The sequence below is a fragment of the Homarus americanus genome, unplaced genomic scaffold (genome assembly GCF_018991925.1).
Source record: "Homarus americanus isolate GMGI-L3 unplaced genomic scaffold, GMGI_Hamer_2.0 scaffold11022, whole genome shotgun sequence".
Lineage (NCBI taxonomy): Eukaryota > Metazoa > Arthropoda > Malacostraca > Decapoda > Nephropidae > Homarus > Homarus americanus.
Genome location: NW_024737068.1, coordinates 6,165,678 through 6,189,566, shown reverse-complemented (window position 1 = coordinate 6,189,566; position 23,889 = coordinate 6,165,678). Strand labels below are relative to the sequence as shown.

General features: G+C 39.4%; 1 protein-coding gene across 2 annotated transcripts in view; it reads right to left on the bottom strand.

Moving 5' to 3' along the window:
- The window catches only part of LOC121872924 (hemicentin-2-like), a 97,512-nt gene that overhangs the window by 12,755 nt on the left and 60,868 nt on the right, over window positions 1-23,889 (bottom strand). For both annotated transcript variants that reach the window (XM_042376053.1, XM_042376054.1), the window contains exons 5-8: window positions 17,771-17,893; window positions 13,276-13,605; window positions 10,596-10,747; window positions 310-451 (exon numbers count right to left, since the gene is read on the bottom strand). In XM_042376053.1, the coding sequence (XP_042231987.1) occupies window positions 310-451; window positions 10,596-10,747; window positions 13,276-13,605; window positions 17,771-17,893 (747 nt within the window). The remainder of the gene's footprint in view (window positions 1-309; window positions 452-10,595; window positions 10,748-13,275; window positions 13,606-17,770; window positions 17,894-23,889) is intronic.

The following is a 23,889-nucleotide window of genomic DNA, read 5'->3' as shown; positions in this document are numbered from 1 at the left end:
GTGCAAAATAGGGTTACTTGCACTCTATTATGGGAGTTACAGTGTACAATAAAATTATTTACAGTGAAGTTTGAAGGACATAGTGCAGGATAGGATTATTATTACAGTTATTGATGGCGTGTCACTGTATATGAAAACTTATAGTGAGTAGTTAGGGCTTCGGTGCACAGTCATATTACTTACAATGTACAGTACTGTAAGCGTTGCAGTGTACAATTGAATTATTTTCACTGTATTGTGAAGGTTTAGAGCACAGTTTAATTACTTTCAGTATACTTGGAGGTTACAGAGCACAGGTGAACTACTTACAGTATACAGTGAGGTTCCAGAAGTCTTCCATGGTAGCGTTGACGGCCCGGGTCTCCGCCACACACCTCAGGAAGGAACCATGGTCTTCTGGCCTCGGCGTGAAGACTAAAGTACTGGTGGTGACGTTACCATCCGCGGAGGTCTGCAGGAAGGGGTGATTGTGGCGTTAGGTGATGGTGTAGCCGGGTAGTATTACATGGTGTGGAGGGTTATGTGGTGTGGTAGTGTACTATTAGATGGTGTGGAGGGTTATATGGTGTGGTAGTGTACTATTAGATGGTGTGGAGGGTTATGTGGTGTGGTAGTGTACTATTAGATGGTGTGGAGGGTTATATGGTGTGGTAGTGTACTATTAGATGGTGTGGAGGGTTATGTGGTGTGGTAGTGTACTATTAGATGGTGTGGAGGGTTATGTGGTGTGGTAGTGTACTATTAGATGGTGTGGAGGGTTATGTGGTGTGGTAGTGTACTATTAGATGGTGTGGAGGGTTATGTGGTGGTATGTGGTGGTACTATTAGATGGTGTGGAGGGTTATATGGTGTGGTAGTGTACTATTAGATGGTGTGGAGGGTTATGTGGTGTGGTAGTGGTACTATGTGGTGTGGTACTATTAGATGGTGTGGAGGGTTATGTGGTGTGGTAGTGTACTATTAGGTGTGGAGGGTTATATGGTGTGGTAGTACTATTAGATGGTGTGGAGGGTTATATGGTGTGGTAGTGTACTATGGAGATGGTGTGGGAGGGTTATATGGTGTGGGTAGTGTACTAGATGGTGTGGAGGGTTATGTGGTGTGGTAGTGTACTATTAGATGGTGGGAGGGTTATATGGTGTGGTAGTGTACTATTAGATGGTGTGGAGGGTTATGGTGTGGTAGTGTACTATTAGATGGTGTGGAGGGTTATATGGTGTGGTAGTGTACTATTACATGGTGTGGAGGGTTATATGGTGTGGTGTGGAGGGATGTGGTGTGGAGAGGGTTATGTGGTGTGGTAGTGTACTATTAGATGGTGTGGAGGGTTATATGGTGTGGTAGTGTACTATTAGATGGTGTGGAGGGTTATGTGGTGTGTGGTAGTGTACTATTAGATGGTGTGGAGGGTTATGTGGTGTGGTAGTGTACTATTATGGTTAGATGTGTGTTATGTGGTGTGGTAGTGTACTATGGTGTAGATGTGTGTGGGATGGTGTTATGTGGTGTGGTAGTGTACTATTAGATGGTGTGGAGGGTTATGATGGTGTGGAGGGCTATGTGGTGTGGTAGTGTACTATTAGATGGTGTGGAGGGTTATATGGTGTGGTAGTGTACTATTAGATGGTGTGGAGGGTGGTGTGGTAGTGTACTATTAGATGGTGTGGAGGGTTATGTGTGTGGTAGTGTACTATTACATGGTGTGGAGGGTTATGTGTGTGGTAGTGTACTATTAGATGGTGTGGAGGGTTTATGTGGTGGTACTATTACATGGTGTGGAGGGTTATGAGGTAGAGGGTACTATTACATGTGTGTGGAGGGTTATGAGGTAGTGTGGCAGGGTACTATTACATGGTGTGGAGGGTTATGTGGTAGTGTGGCAGGGTACTATTACATGGCGTGGAGGGTTATGAGGTAGTGTGGCAGGGTACTATTACATGGTGTGGAGGGTTATGAGGTAGTGTGGCAGGGTACTATTACATGGTGTGGAGGGTTATGAGGTAGTGTGGCAGGGTACTATTACATGGTGTGGAGGGTTATGAGGTAGTGTGGCAGGGTACTATTACATGGTGTGGAGGGTTATGAGGTAGTGTGGCAGGGTACTATTACATGGTGTGGAGGGTTATGAGGTAGTGTGGCAGGGTACTATTACATGGTGTGGAGGGTTATGAGGTAGTGTGGCTGGATAATATTACATGGGTAATACCTCAGTAGATGGCTAACACCATTAGTTGTTCGATTTCGTTATTTGTTTCCACAGATATACTTGGGATGGTAAGTTATAAAAACGATACAACTTTCTATTTGATTAATTATATGTAGAACAATTAATTTATTTTTATTTTTAGTTTTTCTCTATTACGACCATAAACCACATGTAATAAGCAGGGTGTGAAGGGTTCAGGAAATTATGAGGTAAAACACGGTGAAAAGCTGATCATATGTCACTAAAATGATATCTCTACGTGCTTTGTAGGCGAAGAAATTATTTACCATAAATATTCCTCCACAAAAATCTGTTGTCGGCGGCGCGTGTTGTCGTCTGCTGTTTGTTTACTTTCGGTCCCAGCGTTCCCTCACGACCACAAAAAATGTAAAATAACAATTTGACGCTTCAACAAAGTTACTTTCATTAAAACCAGACATAAAAATAAGTACTTTCTACTAAATATGGCAGGGGGGGGTCCTGGAGGCGGAGCCCCCCTATGAAGTTAGGTAAGGTTAGGTAAGGTTCTTTGGTTGGTTAGGTCAGGTTCTATTAGGTTCTGTGCATTGTTGTATCGTTTTTATTATTTATCATCATCCAAAAAGCATTTGTTAAAAAAATTAATAAAATCAAACAAGCCATCTCCTCTAGGATTACGATACACATAATAACAAAACCGAACAAAATAACCAACATAAAACAGGAACACTGAAATGCCGAAAAGCTGCCCCACAACACTGGCTTGCCAAACTGATAATGAGCTATCCATACTAACAATCAACATTAACAGTAAGAAGGTGAAGTCCACTTGGCTTGGGGAGGTGGAAGACTAGCGATGACATCCATGGAGCCTCGAGGGGTGGATGACGGTAGCGGTGAGGTTCATTTAGCTTGGGAGACGAGGACCACTTGGCCTTCAGGGATAGGTGGAAGCAGCGGTGAAGGCCACTGAATTGGAACGATAGCTGGAGACAACAGTGGGGTAGGGTGTGAACCAGCCAGCACGAGTCACTCATCCAACCTTAGGACGTCTCTCTCTGTCCGGCCCGGCCGAGGTGAACTACTACCAACCAAACGAAACGAAACCCCGAATCCAATTGAACAGTACCGAAATGTACGGAAGATCACACGACTCAAACAAGGCGGGGTGCGCGTGAATACAGTACGCCTAAATCCTTACAGGGGGTTATGTGTAACTGGGAACAAGTTTATGGTGCGGAGGGTTTATGTGTTATGACAGGGTACTATGAATGCGAAGTGGTTCCCAATCGCTAATACCTCTTGTTAAAAATCTTGTGTCAAAACTGGTCAACACTAGTCATAGTCTCACGAATCAATCGAATAAATTTCTATATACCCTAAAGACAGTCTTGTCGACTCGTGTACTGTCCCCATAAACCATGAAGACTAAAAACACAGACAAGAGCTCCACATTGACAGCTGAGTCTTTTCCTGCGTTCAATTATACTTTCTTGTTACAATCGTACCCGAGTTGATCACCGACCTTTGTCAAGACAAGTTGTCCCCCGGTTAGCTATCGGGTTTACGTGAAATTAACTGTGTAGCCATGTCTTCTGTTCTCGGTGTAGAATAGCTCTTTGTCTCCTTGAGGGTGTAACTGAGACAAGCGGAGTGGAATGTGATGCTGGGGAAGAGGCTGGGAGAGTCTAGTATAGTAGTATTTTTCTCCTGAACTGTGGAAACTGATCATAAATGATATAACACTGAACCAGCTAAGTGCACTAACTTTTTTTTTCTTCTGGAGGACAAAAAAAGTAAGATGGACCCAGATTATGGCAAGGTAGCATCATTATTTGGGGATTCATAAGTAAGGTATTTGGGTCGTGTCCTCTGTAACAGTGACGGAGGAAACAGGCTGAGGGTGTGTTTTCCAGGAGCTGGAGTGAGAGACTTGGCAGACAGACTGGCCAATATCATGTCTGGCAAGGGGAACAGAGTCATTATCTGCCTCAGTGCAGGAGGAACTTCATCGACAGCTGGGACAGATTCCATGGCGGAAGCGATCTGTATGCAAGGACTGGGGTCTATATGTCTAGGGCAGGGGTGCATCTGTTTAGGGACGGGGTACATCTGTCTAGGGACGGGGTACATCTGTCTAGGGCAGGGGTACATCTGTCTAGGGCAGGGGTACATCTGTCTAGGGACGGGGCGGCAGCTCACACGAAGGAGTAGTTCCTAGGTTGTCATGATCTTGAAATTGGTAGATGATAAAGGTATGGGAATGTGTAACACAATAACACAGTAACAATGGTGAAAAAATTAGCCAGAGATGTATGTAAAGGTAGGAGTCGTTCTGAGGGAAAACTTAAAAGTGCTGTACCAAAAATCAGAAATAATTTAGTTATAGCTGAACGAAAGTAGAGTAGACTTAATAACACGGGTAGTATATAAACTATTAAATTCTGTTATATAGGAAGGGAAACTTAGTAAGAGATGAAGGAACTGGACCATCAATTGCATTACATTATAGAGAACTTCAAAACTAAATAAGTAGACAACCCTGAATGGGAATTAAGAATCTGAGAATTTCTTGCGATTTGTTCAAGTTTTATCATCAAGGAATTTATTGATGAAAGAATAATTCACTCAATTTAATTTCATTAAATAGAAAAAAAAAGTTTCGTTGATGATATGAGTGAGTTACGAGGGAAAGGTTATAAATAAGTCATACCTGAAATAACTTAGATAAACTTAGAGAAAATTCCATTAGAGTCCCAGATTGTTTTAAAGAACATATTATTAATGTATTAAAGGAGCGTTAAGGGAGATAGTGCGGTCGAGGTTAAGTGAAGATGGTGGCCTCAACTCTCAGCCGCAAAATATCTTGAAAATATTTAGAGAAGGTTGAGGAAGTTAATCCCGAGCATCAATAATCTTCCATGTAAAGATAAATTAAGGAAACCGACTTATTAGCCACTTGAGAGTCATAGAGTGAAGAGATATATGATTTAATTACAGAAACGAAAGATTGGGTTAAATAAAGGTGATATAAATGAGATACTTAAACTATTAAATCAAGAAAACTCATAAAAAATTAAATTAAAGGATTTTGGTTTTAGGAACGTAATGGGGTGCAAATTAGTTCAGAGGTGGAGTTGTGAGATGAACAAGTTACCAAATACATCACTTAGGTAATTACCTTGGGAAGTTTCAATCCAGGCTGGAGGGCAGATTTATGAGTGATAATGATTGGGTGGAGATAGGAGCCGCTCGCCCTCCATCCTCCAATAGGCCTAGCACAGTTTGTTTTATTTTTACGCACTTAAAATACGTTCTTAAAAGGGGATAATTGGAAGTAAATATAGTTTCTGGAGGATGAGGTGCAACGAGTCGTGATGGGAGAATAGTTATATGTTCACTCCAGTCTGTATATTGTCATCAAACAATCTGGAACTCCCACGACGAAGCCAATTTAGCCAAGCCATCTGCCTAGTCCAGTATAGAAGTGGTCTTGAAAGTTCTGTTTTCGTACAAAAGTTTTGGTGAAGCCAAACATCCTGAATTATTGGGAAAAGACGGTAAATTCTGGTCTTGATATATATCGGGTTGAAGGAGTTGGTTATGTATGGCAACGATTCAATTTGATAGTTATGTAGTTATGACGGCAAGTTATTAAGATAGTGGACAGGTAAACACACTATATCAAGGAAAACAGATTTCAAAGTATAAGTCCACTAAAGTAACCTAAAAGACAGTTTTGTTCCCCAAATACTGTTGTCTGTCTTGTAGGGTGGGGGGATAACCGGGTTGACGGTGAAACAGTACAGTAAATCAGGATATGTATATCGGATGTTGGTACGGGAGTCTTGCCGAACTTCCTCTTATGGGATACTAACGAGCATACACCCAATGTTCCCTGCTCGGAGGATATTGCGTGCTTCCCTCTTCTTTGTGGTAGAGCATGAGAGAACCCATAAGGGTGGACTAGGCTGAATTGTTTAATGAGAACAATGACGTAGCTAAATAAAGGCATGTAGAGTGTCGTAAAGATCAGTTTGAAACCCGTACGAAAAAGACTGAGATACACACTCTAACACAGCGCCCACAACTGTCTCTAACACCGAGGGCTGGCTGGCTGCGAGGGTCCTTAAACCACGCTAAGCATCCCGGAGGAAAGATTAAGGACACTTAAGTATTGTTTGTGAACAGGAAAGAAAACTTAGTGCTCTCGTTATTGTTCTCGTTAAGTTAAAACATGTTGTTTGGTTGTTTCTCTTGCAGCTCCAACATTCTGGGGCTTAATTACTAAACCCGATCAATATACGTTGCTATATAATGGAACATATTAGTGGTTCTGTTACCTAGTGATTATGATAGCAATTAAGTTAATACTGCAAACCCCGCACAGGCCAGGAGGGGTGTAAGTTGCCCTGTGCTGCCTCGAGAGGTGATTGTTAATCTTAGTGAAAGTTTAGGTATCGTAGCGGTGCACGTTCTTGTCTTGAGTTTCAAACAGTCCGTGAAGCCAAGGCATTTTCCAACGTCGGTGGTTCCCAGGAGGAGAGAGAGAGAGAGAAAGAGGAAGCTTTCGTTTTCAGCAGAGATCTAGACACTTCCGCTAGCAGTAAGGGTTGGATGCCAGTTCTCGTGCCATGAAGTTAATGAATTTAAAATGATACTTGAAGAATAAAGGCATTTGGTGTGTTGTTTCCTACAGAGGCTGATATAGGGATAATAATAAAAGGAGTTAACTATGGAAATGTATTGACGAAGAACGTGAGCCTTGGCAAGGTATTGTGGTTTCAGAGAGTTATTTCCACGTCTTTTTGGTGGAAAGTATGCTCCAAGGGTTGTGTGGTTCAAGGGTCAATATGGGTGACACACACATTCACAGACAGAAAGAATCGAACACAATACTCTGCCCACAGTTGCAGGTATAATAAGAGTTTCTGTTGGTATCTGTAGATAATAATAGTTTTTGACGTTAAATAAAACTGGTGTAATCACTTTCAGAATATTTGTGAAAAATATGAATGCGATTCTAAATTTCTTTTTATACTGGAAATGCAAGGTTTTAACGTTTATTGAAGGCTTACCAGTTAATACACTCGTGTGGCTGCACCCCAACACTGTAAGGTGTGGTGGAGTGGAGGGTTTGGTGCTCCTAGGGTGGGGTGCCGAGTTGTGGTGTGGTGTGGTGTGGTGTGGTGTGGTGTGGCGTGGTGTGGTGTGGTGTGGTGCTGTGTGGAGAGTTAGGAGGTGGTGTGATAGGGTATCTAAAAATTTACGATGATACATTTCTGGGTGGAGGTACAAAATAACAACAGTGTTTAATATTTGAATAATTTAAGGAATAAGTAGTAACACCGCGATTAAAAGGTTTACTTTTAGAGTAAGTTTCCAATTAATCTAGATGATCACATTCATGCAAATAGAAACAAAACTTACGAAACTTTCAGAAGCATGGAAATTACTCATCAAGTTTATATTTAGATTTTCTGCAGAAAGTGTAAATAAACTAAATGTGGGAAATAAGAGTTGGTACAATTCCTTCGCTTTTCTTGAGTTGGGTGAATGATTTAACCATTATTATTTATTTCTTCAGATAGTGGAAGTGGTATTATTTCAGAATTAAGAGCTCAAAAACAAGCTGCACTAAATCAGCTAACTACAAACCTCTGATGGAATCATCATCTTTACTGAAGGTATTTGAATCTTACTTGCTGGAAATTTTACAATGTTGTCTTATAATTTTCCATCCAGGTTTTATTTGTTTATTTTGATGCTATGATTTACAACAACTGATACGATAACAAGCGTTGTTTTGTAATATACAGTATATAAAACCCAGTGTACCAACCCGTATGTATGTTTCCAGTAAGCAACCAGTATTATTAATTTCATATTATACAGCACCGTTTTCATATCTATTACCTACGTCAGTTACATCATTGTACTTAACATAGTTCCGATATAACTGTTTATTTAATCAGAATATTGTTGCACTATACGCCTACAATATTGTACTAAATGAGAATTTACTGTAGCTGACCCAGACCAGAGCCACAGCTGTAAGAATGTGGCCATTATAGAATCGTGTTTCAGCTTCCAGCGGTCAACACGCACGAGGACCACCTGCTGTTTGGGTGAGTGAAGGTTCTGTAAAGGGAACTCTTTTGTATAGTGATTCCCCTGAATATATTGTTTAATTGAATGAACATCCCATTAATCTTCTAGGAAAAATTATTACAATTTGTTCACATGTTCAATAAATACATAAAATAATGTATCTTTTCTTATCCATAATTCTCAAATCTATAAATATTCCAGTGTACAGTCAGTAGTCTAATTTGCTTTTGTAATGCTAGAAGGAAGAGAAGGGGGCGGATATACTGCTCACACCCTGTCCTAAGGGTCACGGATTTATATCAGGGGTAACCTCAATCTACCCAACTATAAATGTGCACTAGACAACAGTGAGGGGAGTGAAGACGTTAAGTGCTATACCTCCTTGTGTGATAAAGGTTTAGTATACAATTATGTTACATTTATTCTGTCCCTAATCGACCGTCAGTCTTAAAGGACCTTCGTTTCAAGAAGACAGGAGAGAAGTTTCAGTTTCCACCACATCTTCAGACTCTATGAGGTCAATGGATCTTAGGCTGAGAAATAGGGTCAGGAGGATACAGAATCAGGGGCTAGAGTAGGGACCTAGATGTGTCTGGGTTATGAAGGAGTTGGTTTAGTAGGACTTTGTATGATAGAACTGTTCGCAGGAAAATGGCTTAGAAATAAATATATTAACTACAGCTTTTATTTCTACTTGAGGGGAGGACTTTTGTTACAGAGAGTACGGGGTCTTGAACAGCTTCTCATTAGGGATTTAAAGTTGGTGTACGAACAGGGGGTATGAGTCTGGTAGCATGTGTTGCTCTGCTCAATAAATGAAAGTGTGTTGGATTTATGTCCAGAACACCGAAAAAATGTCCTCGTATATTGAGTCAGTGGGGGCCATAGTTCTGTTCTGTAACCAGGCAGTGTGGAGGGAACTGAACATTACTGCTACTACTACTACAACTACTACTACTACTACTACTACTACTACTGCTTAGTTTTCCACGTTACAATCATAAATCAGGCCTTGAAGAGTTTATGCTACAAGCCATTCTGAGAAGAAATTTAAAGGGGTTTCATTATATGCCGAGTGTTGTAGCATGATTTGTGGTTAGCGCTTGTGAAGGGATAAGACTTGGTGAAGCAGTCGCAGGAAGGCTGAAGAACAATAAATAATTCTCTTAAATTATGTTTCTTCTTAATAATTTATTTTCATACCCATAACTATATAAGTAATTTACAAAAGGATATATCTATAAACTTGTTCTAGTGTAATTTCTCATATAATCTACTATTTTCTGTGGCTGCTGATGAGTAATTAAAAAACCTATTGTATTATACAATCTCCCGTATTATTACACTATTAAATTAACACTTTCATAGCGATGGAATTTTTATGTATATGTATACATCATGTAACATGTGTGAAAATGCGATTTAAAATAAATTTGGTGGCAATTTGTGTAAAGTAACTGATATTAGGTAAGCGTTAATGAAGATGAAATATACTGCGTGGAATAAATTTTCTGAGAGTGGTGGAGTATCCCAGAAATTAAAATGTTTTCCCCTTATTATGATTCAGAACCATGACCATATCTTAGGCTATAGATAAAAATGTATATTGTTCTCTTATATTATTTATCATTTCACCACTTATCAGCTTGCTAGCCTTTCGGGTGGTTGATCTGTTCTTGTTATTTCCTTATGAACTTAATTATCCAGTGTTAGTTATCTCACACCACCAAAACAGACCCCATTTTTTTTTTTCAAATTATCGTTGGAAATAGATTCTATAATAAGTTCCACACTACAAACTGTAAGGACCAGGGAGCTGTTACTTACCTGGACAGTAAGTTGTTTCCTTATGGTGACACAGCTGGAGGGTCAGCCCATGATGTGCTCAACACGGTTTAGAGACACATATTGGTAGCCGCTCTCTCTTTTCAGAAAAAATAAGGAAATTTTCGTAGTTATATATAGATATATAACGTTTCCCCTTTCCCAGGCAGACAAACTTTTGTTCACATGAATAATTTTACTGTCACGTTTGTTTTTACACTCACGTATGTCAGAGTTTTTTTTGTGAAACGGTGTCAGTTGCGGCAGTGTAAATTACACACTAATACAACAATATACGCTTTTGTAACATACTGTATATATACACCTACCACACCTACCACGTACTGGGTGTGAAACCTTTGGCTTCAGGATCAATATCTCACTCAGTTTGTATCTTTACAGTCAAACACATCGAGTGCTTCTGGAACCTAGCTACCACCTACCTAAGCACCTACCAGGAGAAACTATCACATACCGTGTCTATGGCCCCGGCGATTCTCTTGTCAGCGTTATACCACGTGATGGTGGGTGGGGGCCGGGATCCACGCACCTCACACACCACCTGGTACTCTCGGCCTGCCGTCAGCGGTAACTTTGGAGTCCGTACCACTACCGATAATGCCGGTACTGTAAGGATGAGATGTCATGGATGAGAATGGTACTGGGTGAGTGGTGGTACTGGCAACAGATATATTAAACGTGAATCATTAAATGGACACTAAAGCAAACCCACAAATTATAATTCCTGTTCTTGTTTAGTGAGGAAACTAGTGTAAACAACTTGGCACTACACCACTGACATACTCAACACCAGCTTGCATGAGGAAGATAGACCCAGGAACACACGATAGAGTCCTACTGGTGATTATAGATATACGAAGACAGATTGCCGTATATATGACACAGTGACAACATAACTTTACTAAATGTTTGTAGGTGTGGCTGAGGTTCTGTACCTGTGGAGGAGGAAAATGACATTATCTGAAGAAGAAAGGTGTGAAGGGAGGGGAGAGGAAATTACATTAAAGAAGTATGAAGAAAGATGGAAAATGGGATGACGAACAAAAAAATAAATCACATTATCTGGGTCATTTTTGTGGTGTTGAGACGCGTGTTGGTGGTGTAGCTGTGTTGGTGATGGTGTTGGTGGTGCAGCTGTGTTGGTGATGGTGTTGGTGGTGCAGCTGTGTTGGTGATGGTATTAGTGGTGCAGCTGTGTTAGTGATGGTGTTGTTGGTGATGGTGTTGCAGCTGTGTTGGTGATGGTGTAGGTAGCGCAGCTGTGTTAATGTTGGAAGTCGTATTTTTTCCCCTAACTTTATTTCCATTCTTAACATATCCAAACAATTCTTTGGGGTTTTGTCATTAAGTTCACAGTTACAAAATATTCACATTTTCTTTGTGTCTTTTTCTAAGTGATGTTGTCTGTATACCTGTCTTCATTACCCTCTGTGGTCTTGTATATCTTGCAGTGTCTCTCCTTTGCTGTTCTCAAATGGCCTGAGTTGAGTAAGCGAAAGGACTAACTATAAGATAATGGTATGACAATAAAGGTAAGTAAGACGTAGAATAACAACAACAGGCGGAAGGAAACGACCGAGTTCTAACATTTAAGAGAAAAATTTTACAGGAAAGACACATGAAACGAGAAAAAAAGAACTCAAATAGAAAAATCAATACAGTGTAGAAATAGATTAACTTTTTTTTTACTCTATTAAATAAGTCAAATATACCGAGAAAAAAATATAAAACTCGTATTTTTACTTGGAAGTTGACCACGAAGACAGAAAGTCGTATACAGAGATGGAGGTGTCAAGAATAGCACATAGAGTCACCCGAGTGGACAGGCTAAAAATGGAACACATTCAGAGAAAATTGAGAGTTGAGTCGATGTGTTGGAATATATACAAGGAAGCCAACCATAATGCTACGGACATCTGGAGAGAATGGGAGATGTATTATGGATGGAGACCGAGGGTAGGAGAACCTATTGGAGGGCCAGGCTGTGATGGAAGGAGACCATTGAGAAGGCCATGGCGGTAAGAGTACCGAGGTATAGGGTGGGCTGAGGGAGATGGGATTTACCAAGACAGGCTAGAGTGAAGGTGTCTTTTTGGGCTGGGGAACTGACAAGCCTTAGAGCCTAATTGGAGGGTGAAAGAGTATGGCCGATTTCACTTATGATGGATGATAAACTCAGTGGTCTATGATGTTGTTGGATGATAAACTCAGTGGTCTATAATTTTGATGGATGATAAACTCCGTGGTCTATAATGTTAATGAATGATAAACCCCGTGGTCTATAATTTTGGTGAATGATAAACCCTGTGGTCTATAATTTGGTGGATGATAAACCCCGTAGTCTATAATTTTGATGGATGATAAACTCAGCTCTGTATAATGTATTTCTTTTATTTCCTCTTCTCATCAGTCTCATCAATTAATACCCTACTTTTGTTTAGCTCAGCCTACATTACACATGACTCTACTCGCTGTATCTAGACGCTCGTAAAAAAACAGTACTGTATTGTCTCTCTCGTGGTGACCTAACTGGAAGACTGTGGCAGGCGGTCTTCACACATGACAAAAACAAATATTATAATCCTCAGCTGAAATACTCTGTCACCGGCTTTCGAGGGATGGCTTTTCACTGCACCACCACTAATATTATGTAATGTTATACACTTTTTACACAACAACATTGACTAAAAACTACTTTTGTAAACTAATTACTACACAAATAAGCTTAATGTTAACATGTGATGAATGGTGTGTGTTGTGATGATTTAATTTTGTGATGGGTGTGGTGGTACAGTATAATGCTGGTAGTATAATGGTGATGGTACAGTATAATGATGATGGTCCTATTATGGTGATGGAGACACTGTAGGAAACTGTAGTTAAAAGGATGGGAAGCGTACGTTGAGGAGGGTGTTGTGATGTGTGTGTGTGTGTGTGTGTATCTGTGTGTGTATATGTGTGTATCTGTGCCTGTGTGTCTGTCTGTATGTCATATGTCTTATATTAGTATGTGAATATTTATATGAACACCAACTTGATCATAATCTTATATTAGTTTTTAGTGACACCACACTACCAGGTTACCATTCTTAACGCCTAACAGTATATATATATATATATATATATGTACTTACGGTTCATATCGACCATCACCACTACAGACGTGGGTAGTGTCAGGTTGTTATTGGAGGCTTCACAAGTCAGCAATAATTTCAAGTCATTTCTGGTAAGAGGTCCTAACGTAAGCGTATTGTAAGGTTCTCTCGTCAAGTGTTGTAAGGACTCCGAACTCCGTGTTGTTGAGGTTTGATTTACTATAGTTTGTATAGTGGGTCCCGAGGAGTTGGTTGTTGTGTTGGATACAGGTGGTGGCGCTGCCGTCGTATTGACTCTATCCTGGGACTCCATGTGGCTGTCAAGAAGGTGAGTGTCCTCGAACCACACCACTGATGGCCTCGGGACACCTGTCACAGAAGACAAATACAGACACACATGAATAGGAGTTCAGCTACCAGGTTCGGACAACGGTTAGTGTGACAAGCAACACATCTGCCAGTTATCATGACTGTCTATATATGAGCTGTGTATCAACAAACATCACAGAAGGCTAACGAGATGCACATGATGAGAAGCTACAGTAACTTCTTGGACATTGAAACACAAAGGCCCAGCGCCCTCATAATTAATGTGCCACCTGAAGGTGTGAATATTGTATTTTTATAGAGTACTTCTATATCTTAATAGTTACACACATACACACATACACACTAAATGGCTAATTTAAGAGAATACTTAACTTAAACTAACCTCTTAACCGCACTTAACCTAACCTTTAAGCCTAACAATCTGCTAGGGGCGTGTGGATACAGTGTGCTGTACAGCCTTCGGTACACAAGGGGGTTGAGTGGCCGGCACGGCAATCGACGACATTCACTTCTCTAAATGTACAGTAGTGTTAAGCGCCCATTGACAGCTGGGTGAAATGGGGGTGCCCAAAGAGATAAGGATTATATATAACGCAATCCGCTCGTCCTATTCACTAAGTATCTCCCCACCATCTAGGGAAATTATGATACGAGTTATACACAAAATAATGTGTGGGTTGTGGACGGGGTGTCATATCTTAACTCATCCCAGCAATGATCACAAGTCTTTCTCGTATATATGTTATAGGTTGGTTATTCATATCTAATATTTATGTTTACGCCAGTGGAAATACATCTTATTGTGTTAGTCCCACGTAGACTAACATGTTAAACCCAACTAAGAAATATCGTAAGATCATTAGATTTGGAAAGGAAGGTAGTTGTGGTTGGTTTATTTGTCTGTCATCATAAGGGTTTATTCATATGCATTGGATGGCCTGGGAGCCTTCTACCGGGTACCCTCACCAGGGCAGTGTGTGGGCTTAAACAAAAGCCTTAATTTCAACTTGTTTTAGATAGAACAGTTTTGTTCCCTCAAAAATAATTATTACCCGTATTACCTCATCGTCATTTACCCTTAACTTATAATTATGTACGGTAAAAGTGTTAAGAAGGTGCACCGCCTTATTGGTGATCGAGTCTTTCATAATACAACGCTGGTATGGTGTCGGAGGAAAGAAGCAACGGGTGTGAATTGGCTTTTGTTTGACCACATCCGGGTCTAAAGCTGAGAGACCAACAGAACGAACGAACAAGACATCCTAATAACCTTAAGACATTCTTGTTAGGTTTGTTTACCCCTCGTAGACTCGACTCATTCGTACATAGATGGAAAGTTGTCGTTTTTATGGTTATTTGATAATTGGATACAACTGTTCCGAGGCTGTATTGTGGCAGTAACAGCATTTACATATAGAATAGAAATTGTTTGTTGCTGCTGGATACGTATAAATAATATCACAATAAAAAAAAATGGATATCTAAATTCTCATTTCGTTAGGGTTGTTGAGTTGACTTATCTTGACGTAACCTAACCTACAAGACAAAAGTCTTGAATTTTTGTATTCCATCAAAAGTTTATGGATGTGGAGACACTGAAAAAGTATTAATTTCTACACAAGTAACATAAGAACTCAAAGGTTAACTGCGGAGTTTCATTTCCTGTCGAGTTAAACTTTTATTTTTCGGTTTCCCTTTTTTTTTATTTACACCAAATTTGTATTTTATATATTCAAGCCTTTATCTTTTATTCTCCATTGGACACATAAACACCATACAACCATTTCATTTGATATACATGCAAACTCATTATTTATTCTCTTTTTTTTCTATTGTAATTTAATCAATTTTTCACTTACTATCAAAATGAGGTGATTATATAAGATACAGGTGTAAGAGTGTTTTAGGAATTGCAAGATACACGACAGATTTTGCCCTTTGCTAAAATGCAGGAAACAGCTGACATAATATAAAACTCGGTTACGTATGACAGCATCTATGTATATTTTTGTATTAAATATATAGATAAATTATCATACATTAAACATAAAAGACGTCCCTCTTCCTTCAGCCCTGCCTCTGTTAGCGTTTCTCACTAGACCCCTGTTTCCGGAGCTGTCAGGTCGCTATGCACTTGAGAGAGTGGATTAAACTGTGCAGAACTTCCAGACAAAAGAGTTTAGGGGAGTTTTTACAAAGTGTGGGATGAGGTTTTCTTGTTCATTTATTCCCATGTGTGAACCCTTAGTCACTGTGTTCCCATGTTTGAACCCCAAGTTACTGTGCTCCCATGTTTGAACCCCAAGTCACTGTGTTCCCATGTTTGAACCCCCGAGTCATTGTGCTCCCATGTTTGAACCCTTAGTCACTGTGCTCCCATGTTTGAACCCCAAGTTACTGTGCTCCCATGTTTGAACCCTTAGTCACTGTGTTCCCATGTTTGAACCTTTAGTCACTGTGCTCCCATGTTTGAACCCCGATGTTTTAACCCCAAGTCACTGTGCTCCCATGTTTGAACCCTTAGTCACTGTGTTCCCATGTTTGAACCCCATGTGGTCCCATGTTTGAACCCTGTCATTGTGCTCCCATATTTGAACCCCAAGCTCCCATGTTTGAACCCCAAGTCACTGTGTTCCCATGTTTGAACCCCAAGTTACTGTGCTCCCATGTTTGAACCCCAGTCATTGTGCTCCCATGTTTGAACCCTTAGTCACTGTGCTCCCATGTTTGAACCCTTAGTCACTGTGCTCCCATGTTTGAACCCCAAGTTACTGTGCTCCCATGTTTGAACCCCAAGTCACTGTGTTCCCATGTTTGAACCCCAAGTCACTGTGTTCCCATGTTTGAACCCCGAGTCATTGTGCTCCCATGTTTGAACCCTTAGTCACTGTGCTCCCATGTTTGAACCCTCAGTCACTGTGCTCCCATGTTTGAGCCCTTAGTCACTGTGTTCCCATGTTTGAACCCCAAGTTACTGTGCTCCCATGTTTTAACCCCAAGTCATTGTGCTCCCATGTTTGAACCCCAAGTTACTGTGCTCCCATGTTTGAACCCCCTAGTCCAGGGGTGTCAAACTCATGGCCCGCGGGCCAAATGTAACCCGTGGGATGGTCAGGTGTGGCCCGCGGGATGATGGTCAAATTTATCATCCCGTGAAATTATGAAAAAAATAGATATAATCATGTTTATTTAGTAAAATGAATTTTACAAACTTAAGATCAGACAAACTCAAATGAGGTATTCCTGGCAAGCCAGGTAAGGCAATGTGTGAAGCTGTAAACTTCAATCCTGCAAATATGTGATATAGCGCTTGTGTTGGCCCTGAAGAGGGTAACTAAAATAAGAATTGGCCCTCGAAAGGTTTTAAGTTTGACACTACTGCCCTAGTCAGTGCTCCCAGTTCATTTGTTGTGAGTATAACTTCCGGTGTAGGTCCTTGTAGCCAGTCCTCCTGAAACCCATAGTGGTACGTCACCTACAGGAAGTATTTGCAGTCCTCCTAAGGCCTAAGTCATACTGATTCATGTTCCTGGTGGCAGAGTCTTTCATTACTTCGTCGCCAGCAGAAGTACATGGCCACGGTAACAACAGCCCACTCACCCTCTGTTTACTATTCACTGTTTCCTCATAGTGATATTTTACTTTTTTTTCTTATTTCCTCCGCCACATCTTTCTGGTATTTTTCTATGTGGTCGATCCGTTTCCTGCATTCCTCTCAGTGACTGGTTTCAGCGGAAGTTTTTCCATTCTTAGTTGAAAATTGGGGCTTGTCAAAAAGAATGTTTGATTAACTGCAACACGTGGTTGAATTCTCTTCTGTTTTGTTATCATGGCTATGTCACTACATCACTTCTGAAGGGTTTTGTATTATATATTCAGGACTTCTGGAAATTCCTCACTTTAATTATCCTGATCACATATGGCTTTTCACATTTGTCTTACGAAATAAACTTTGTGTTCGATTCTTCTTTTAGAATTTTCAGTAAAAATATATTTATTTATTTGGTGTTATTACGTATAAGTAAAATCTATTACCCAGTGTCACTTTGAGTAAAAATAAAAATTTATCAAATAGTTTGTGGTCTTAGTGCTTAAGCTTAACGAATTTAACGGAAATATTAAAGTGCAGCAGGAGAAAATATGACAACAGCGAGTCTGATATAAACAAGTTGTTATCGGCTTCAGGCACAGGTAGGTCACTTACCGCCGTGAGCGATGCAAGTGAGCACCAACATGTTGCCTTCCTGGTAGGGACCCGCAACACTGGTCACCGACAGCTTCTCGCCTTTTATGCCGCCTATCACGACACTCACGCTCTCAGGGGGAACTGTGAACAGAGATTTGACATATTATTGCATGTGTTATGAGAGCTGGTAAGAGGTTGTGTGCAGCGTATGAGACTGGAGACTTGGTACTCTTCTTGCTGTGTGGGAGACGAGGAGAGTCAAGTTGTGGGTATATGACTCTTGGGTGTGAGGAGTGAGAGTGGCCGATTATTTGCTATTTAGGAACAAAAGGTTGTGACAATATACCTTTTAGAGGAGAGATTTAGGTGACGTCATTGATTATGTGAAGGTTAACTGATGGTAACTCGGATGGTTTTCTTCAGGTCTTTGTTACCCACTGCATCACCAATCCTACCGGGCTTGGTAGCATGACGTCAGACTGGGAACGTTTTTGCATGTTCCCGTGCTGTACTGGACATAGCCATGGGAGAATTGCCTCAATCAACCTTAGTAACTCAGAAACCATAATTATGGTCTACTGATGTGGGTTTTTTTCAAACCATTACATACTTTGATTCATCGCCTTATCAAACCAAGGTGATTGTGAAAAATGGGGAATTATTTGAAAATAATTAGATTACGTATGATATATACACTGAGCCTTCCATTATCTAAAGGAAAAACCTGTGGGTAGTTACCCATTGGCTGAGAGATATGACCATTTGTTACTAAAATATTGACAATTGAAAGTGGGTCCCTGAATAGGTCTGGGTACAGCACAGTGGTGTCGCTCTCGAGAATAATTTTGTTATTTATTTATTTTTTATTTTTTGGGTCAGATCTCGATGTCGGTTTCAATCTCAGGTGCTTAAGGTCTCGGTCTGGGTCTCACGGTTTTGCTCGAGACTTTCGACACCATAATTTATTTAGCAATTTTCAGTATACAGTATATACTGTATATATATATATATATATATATATATATATATATATATATATATATATATATATATATATATATATATATATATATATATATATATATATATATATATATATATCGCATGACAGAGGTTCAAGACATTTATTCAGTTTTCCAGAATATGAACATTTACAGTATTGTCCTCGAATGAAGACTATTCCTATAGTCTTACAAACAGTGGCAGAATAATCTCGGTACCCTCGTGTAATGTGGAAGTTTAATTGCGAATCGCATTTCAGTGTCAGAGAGAATTGGTTTGCAATTACTTAAGGATCTTATGTAGTTACAGGAAAGCTGCTATCAATGTATTATTCCTGACAAGATACAGCACACACCTTAATATTAACGTTAATTTATTCGTGTATAAGGTTTAATTTACACTTTTTTATTCTATACATAAAGGAAGACAAGAATCATCCACTTGAATCAAATATGTGACCTTGATAAAGTAATAGGAATCATTAAAGGAATATATATATATGTATATATATATATATATATATATATATATATATATATATATATATATATATATATATATATATATATATATATATATATATATATATATATATATATATATATATATATATATATGTCTGCCTAAAACAAGTTCTTCAGCACATTGAGAGTTAAACCTGAGGGACGATATGACCCACGTTACAGTTTATCTTCAGTATAAACCGTAATTCATTATGGAAGGATGAAGAGATACGCCACCAATGCGAATATAATTGTAGGCCAGTGGTCACCTGACGTACAGTGCCCGGCAGGTGTCACTCACTGTGGCAACGGTGGAATGAGATGGATGGATTAACCCGATCTCACCTACTAAGCTGGAATTGAGTAATTTTGATGGATTGGGAGAGGAACAGAGGCCGAGCTTGAAAAATATACAATATATCTTTAGGTACAAGTGGACGGTATGAGGAGTGAGACTTATCAGCACGATTATATTACTGAGGATACAAAGGATTGTAATTATGTAAATGAAATCTAATCTTTACTTAACATACTAGATTATATCAGGCATTCATATTTGATCACATTATGAAGACAGTGTAGCTAAAACTTGCCATTCTGTCACTTGTGGAAATGTACCGAAAAACCGAACATGGTAAAGTGAGAGGAAAGCGAGCTGTCATGTGTGGCAGAAGTCTGACAGTTCAACACAATACATCTAGACTTTCGGATTTTTACAGCATGCATACAAAGTACTGTTAAAATAATGAATATGGTAAAAACAATAAAAACAACCATTGAATTAGTTGAGAACAGCCGTTAGCGACACACCTAGTATTTCAGTCTGAATATTTTAATCTGAGATAAGTATGACCTACAGTAAGAAGTAGGAGTAAGAAGCATATATCCTGATCGTGGTGTTTGGTTACATGAAGTGAGTTTTTCAAAAGACTTTAGTTCCCACGCATAATAAAATACTTCATTTGGAAAAGAGTTATAAGAAATATAATGATGTTTCCAAAAGTCATTGAAGATAACTCTGGATGAACAACTTTGGGGAAATACTTTAGTTCACTTACTTAAATTATTGTCAGTATTTGTCTTCGTAGTTGATCATAGCTGACCATATTAATTTATCAGTTTCTAGTTAACTGGTGAATCATTATCGTTAAGCCAGTTATAATGAGTTTGAGTTTGAGGTATTATGATAACTAATATGCTGTATCTCTATAACCATAATTTAAAAAAGCTGTTTTGTTGACTTTTACAATATATTCACAACTTATCTTCAGGCAGCACGTCTAATATATGCCAATTACATGAAAAATAGTAGTTATAGCTTATTAAGAAAAATAGTAGTTATAGCTTATTAAGTTATACAATCAATGTAGGATTTTAGTAGAATTTGAATATGTATTTGTTTGTTGTTATCAAGAACTTTGGGTGGCAGATTTATCACAAGCGCTGTACTGACTTTAGTGCTGATCCAATGCCTCACCTTGACTGATTGTAGGTATAACATGTGTGGAGTCCAAGGCCATAACTGGCAGTCCTAGCTATGAGGAGTGCATAAGGCTGAGAGAAGGCTGTTGTTGACGGGCCAGTTGCTCACCCTTAATGCGGTCGTAGAATAGCTAAGGAGGTGATGCTGCTCTGTGCACTGCGACATAGCCAGCCACTCTACCTACAGTCAGTCACTCTCCATCCATCTCAGAATGACTGTTTTATCCATCATATCGCTAATACGTGTCAGACGAAATACAGATTTGATTTACAAAAAAAAAAAACGCAAGCGGCGACTTTATCAGGAGTTAGTTTGCCATAGCGACCATCACGAAGGACCTTAAGAACATTAAAACATAGACAAGAGTTTCTGAGTAGGCACCCACACACGCATACCCTCCCCCCCCCCTCACACACACGTGACCATGTTCATATTTATTTTGGAGATTGCTACAATAAATTTTGTGCTAAAAGAAACAGCAGTTCATGATAGATTTCGCTAAAATCGGTTGGAAACGTATTAACACCAATTTTTTAATATATTCTCATTACTTATAAAAACAACAATGTCGGTTATATTTAGGGAGGAAAATTTCTTTATATTTTCATTTCACGTTTTATGAATGATAAGATTAAATAAACGAACTCTTTGACAATTCAATTAAAAACATTCCAGAATCAGAAAAATCTTTACCCAATGCATACACAATGAAAGGCTTGTTAGTGTAGAAGCGGTACCACGAGCTGTGATGTTAATCGAGAAACACAGCCAAAATAGTGTGTTGCTGGCCGCTGTGGTGGGGAAGTGAGCCTCAGTTCGGGGTGTTGCAGAGGAAGGAACCCAGAAAGCCCCGAGTCCAACATCTAGTTCAATTTACGGGGATCATATTTCGTATCTACAGCCGCACAGTCCGGTAGCTCTGAATAATTTTGGATAATAAAGATTCTTAAAGTTTATTTTTTGTTTTACTAGTCGAGCTAAAGAGAAAACATAGAGGAGTGAGGTAAGTCTGTAGCATATACTGTCCATATTATCAGGTTGCAATACATATAGAAAGCGACAAACACTTACTGGGCATGGCTTGTTCTGTGTTGCAGTTATACAGGGTGATTTACTCGCCGGCAGCTAACTAAAGTCATAGGTTTTCCAAAATACATTTCTCACCATCATTGAATTTAAGACAAACATTCACCAGGAGATTAAAGCCACTGAAGAGAACATGTTACAATGAACAGTCACTAATATGGCTATCGATTCATAGACAAAGGTTATATTAACAACACTCAGGGTGAATCAAACCTGTAGCGGGATTGCATGTTTTTTAAGAAGCGATAAAAGTCACCGAATTTTTACGATTCCAAGGTCAATAAAATATGTATTGATTACATAGGAACTGGCCTTGATTCGTCACCTTTGACCCTGAGCCACTGTGACTTCTTGACCTTTCTCCATAATTCAGGTAGTTTTTTCTCGGCCTGCACATATTAAACCATCCTGCCGAATTCGTAAAGATCGGTAAGCTTGTTTTATTTTATTTATATTTTGTTTAAGATGCCTCTTACAGAGAATGACAGGTACACACATAGGAATAAGACAATCACACATACAGTACATCAAAGCGAAAAAAAAAACAATCGCATTTCTCTTCAGGCGGAGGTCAAGTAATTCCCAGATACGTCTTCGCACCAAGAAATGTCGGCGTGTTTCCAAAAAAATAAAACAATATATTTTAATGTCGGGGAATAGAGAAAAATCTGCCGTTTTCTTTCGTGCCTCAAAGGATAGATGGAAAAAGAATAGCCATAATTTTCACCGATAAAAAGAATCCGACGTGAGGGTCATTAAAATCATTTATTACCCAGTGTCTTTGGGATAAAGTAGTTTAATGGGTAAATACATAAATTCAAGAGTCTAATAACGTGAAATCGCCAATATACTACAATTTACACTAAGGCAATACAGCTAAATAAACTTGAGACAATTCTAATACCTTCTCAACATCACCCCTTTTTTCACCTCCTATTTTTATACATTTCGTGCTACTCCAGTAGAACTTTTACCCTTCTCTTTGTACCCTTCATCCCCCCTCTCTCCTCCACGTCACCTCCCCATCCCATCACACCCTTCCTCCACACCTCCACACATAACTCTATCTGACCCAACTCCCCCTCGCCCAAGTCCATCACAGCTCTCTCTCTCTCTCTCTCTCTCTCTCTCTCTCTCTCTCTCTCTCTCAGCCACCACTTACAATGTATGTATCTATACCTGATGACAGTATTGTATGGTGATTGATCCTCCACGGGTTAATAAGGACACAGCTGATAACAGGACTTTTGAAACTTCGATCAACAACATACATTATGAGGGTTATTTTGCGATTTTTGTGTGGATATCAAGTAAAGCGATCCCCCTTTAGTGAAATTTATGTTCGTACAATAATCCATATCATATGAGGTTCTGTATTTCTTAGCTTCCGTGGCTTCCTCGTCACCATAATATTTGTTTATCTTCTATTTAAATACTTCTCGTTAAGTGTTTATATGTAAGTGTTATCTGGGTTTATTTTTCTCTTTAGTTAACAAAACCATAGACCAAAATTTATGGGGTTGGGTCACTTGGCTTTCGTATATATTGGAAAAATGTGTAGCATATGGGAATTCCGCCCATAAGTCCACCAACAGATGGAGATCAGGTCTGTTCTCCATTCAACATTTAGGAATGACTTTGATTGTTCACGTTGTGTTGTGTGTGGTGGCTGTTGTAACCCAATTTAGAAGTCTTGTAAATCTCCCACATCTTTACTTTTTATTATCACTGTCATCCCTTGGTGTAGGGCCATTCAAAATGAAGAATCCTAGTCAAGAGGCTGGAGAATTAACTTGGTATTGGTAGATAGGAACATAAACTTGTCGCAGTCTTTGTAAGGGTCGTTAAGCAGTTGAAGACTGGTCACGGGCGTCGTGTAGGAGAATAGAGTTGTAAGACAGGTTTTGCTCCTGTACTGTAAACGCAGTCCAGCACCATCTCCGAAACAGTGCTGCACAACCATCCACACTCTTCTGTTGTTGTGTCAGGTAATTTAATCACAGAATTATTTATAAAAGTAATTCAACGTTTACAATCACCAGCAGCTTTATACTAGTCAAACG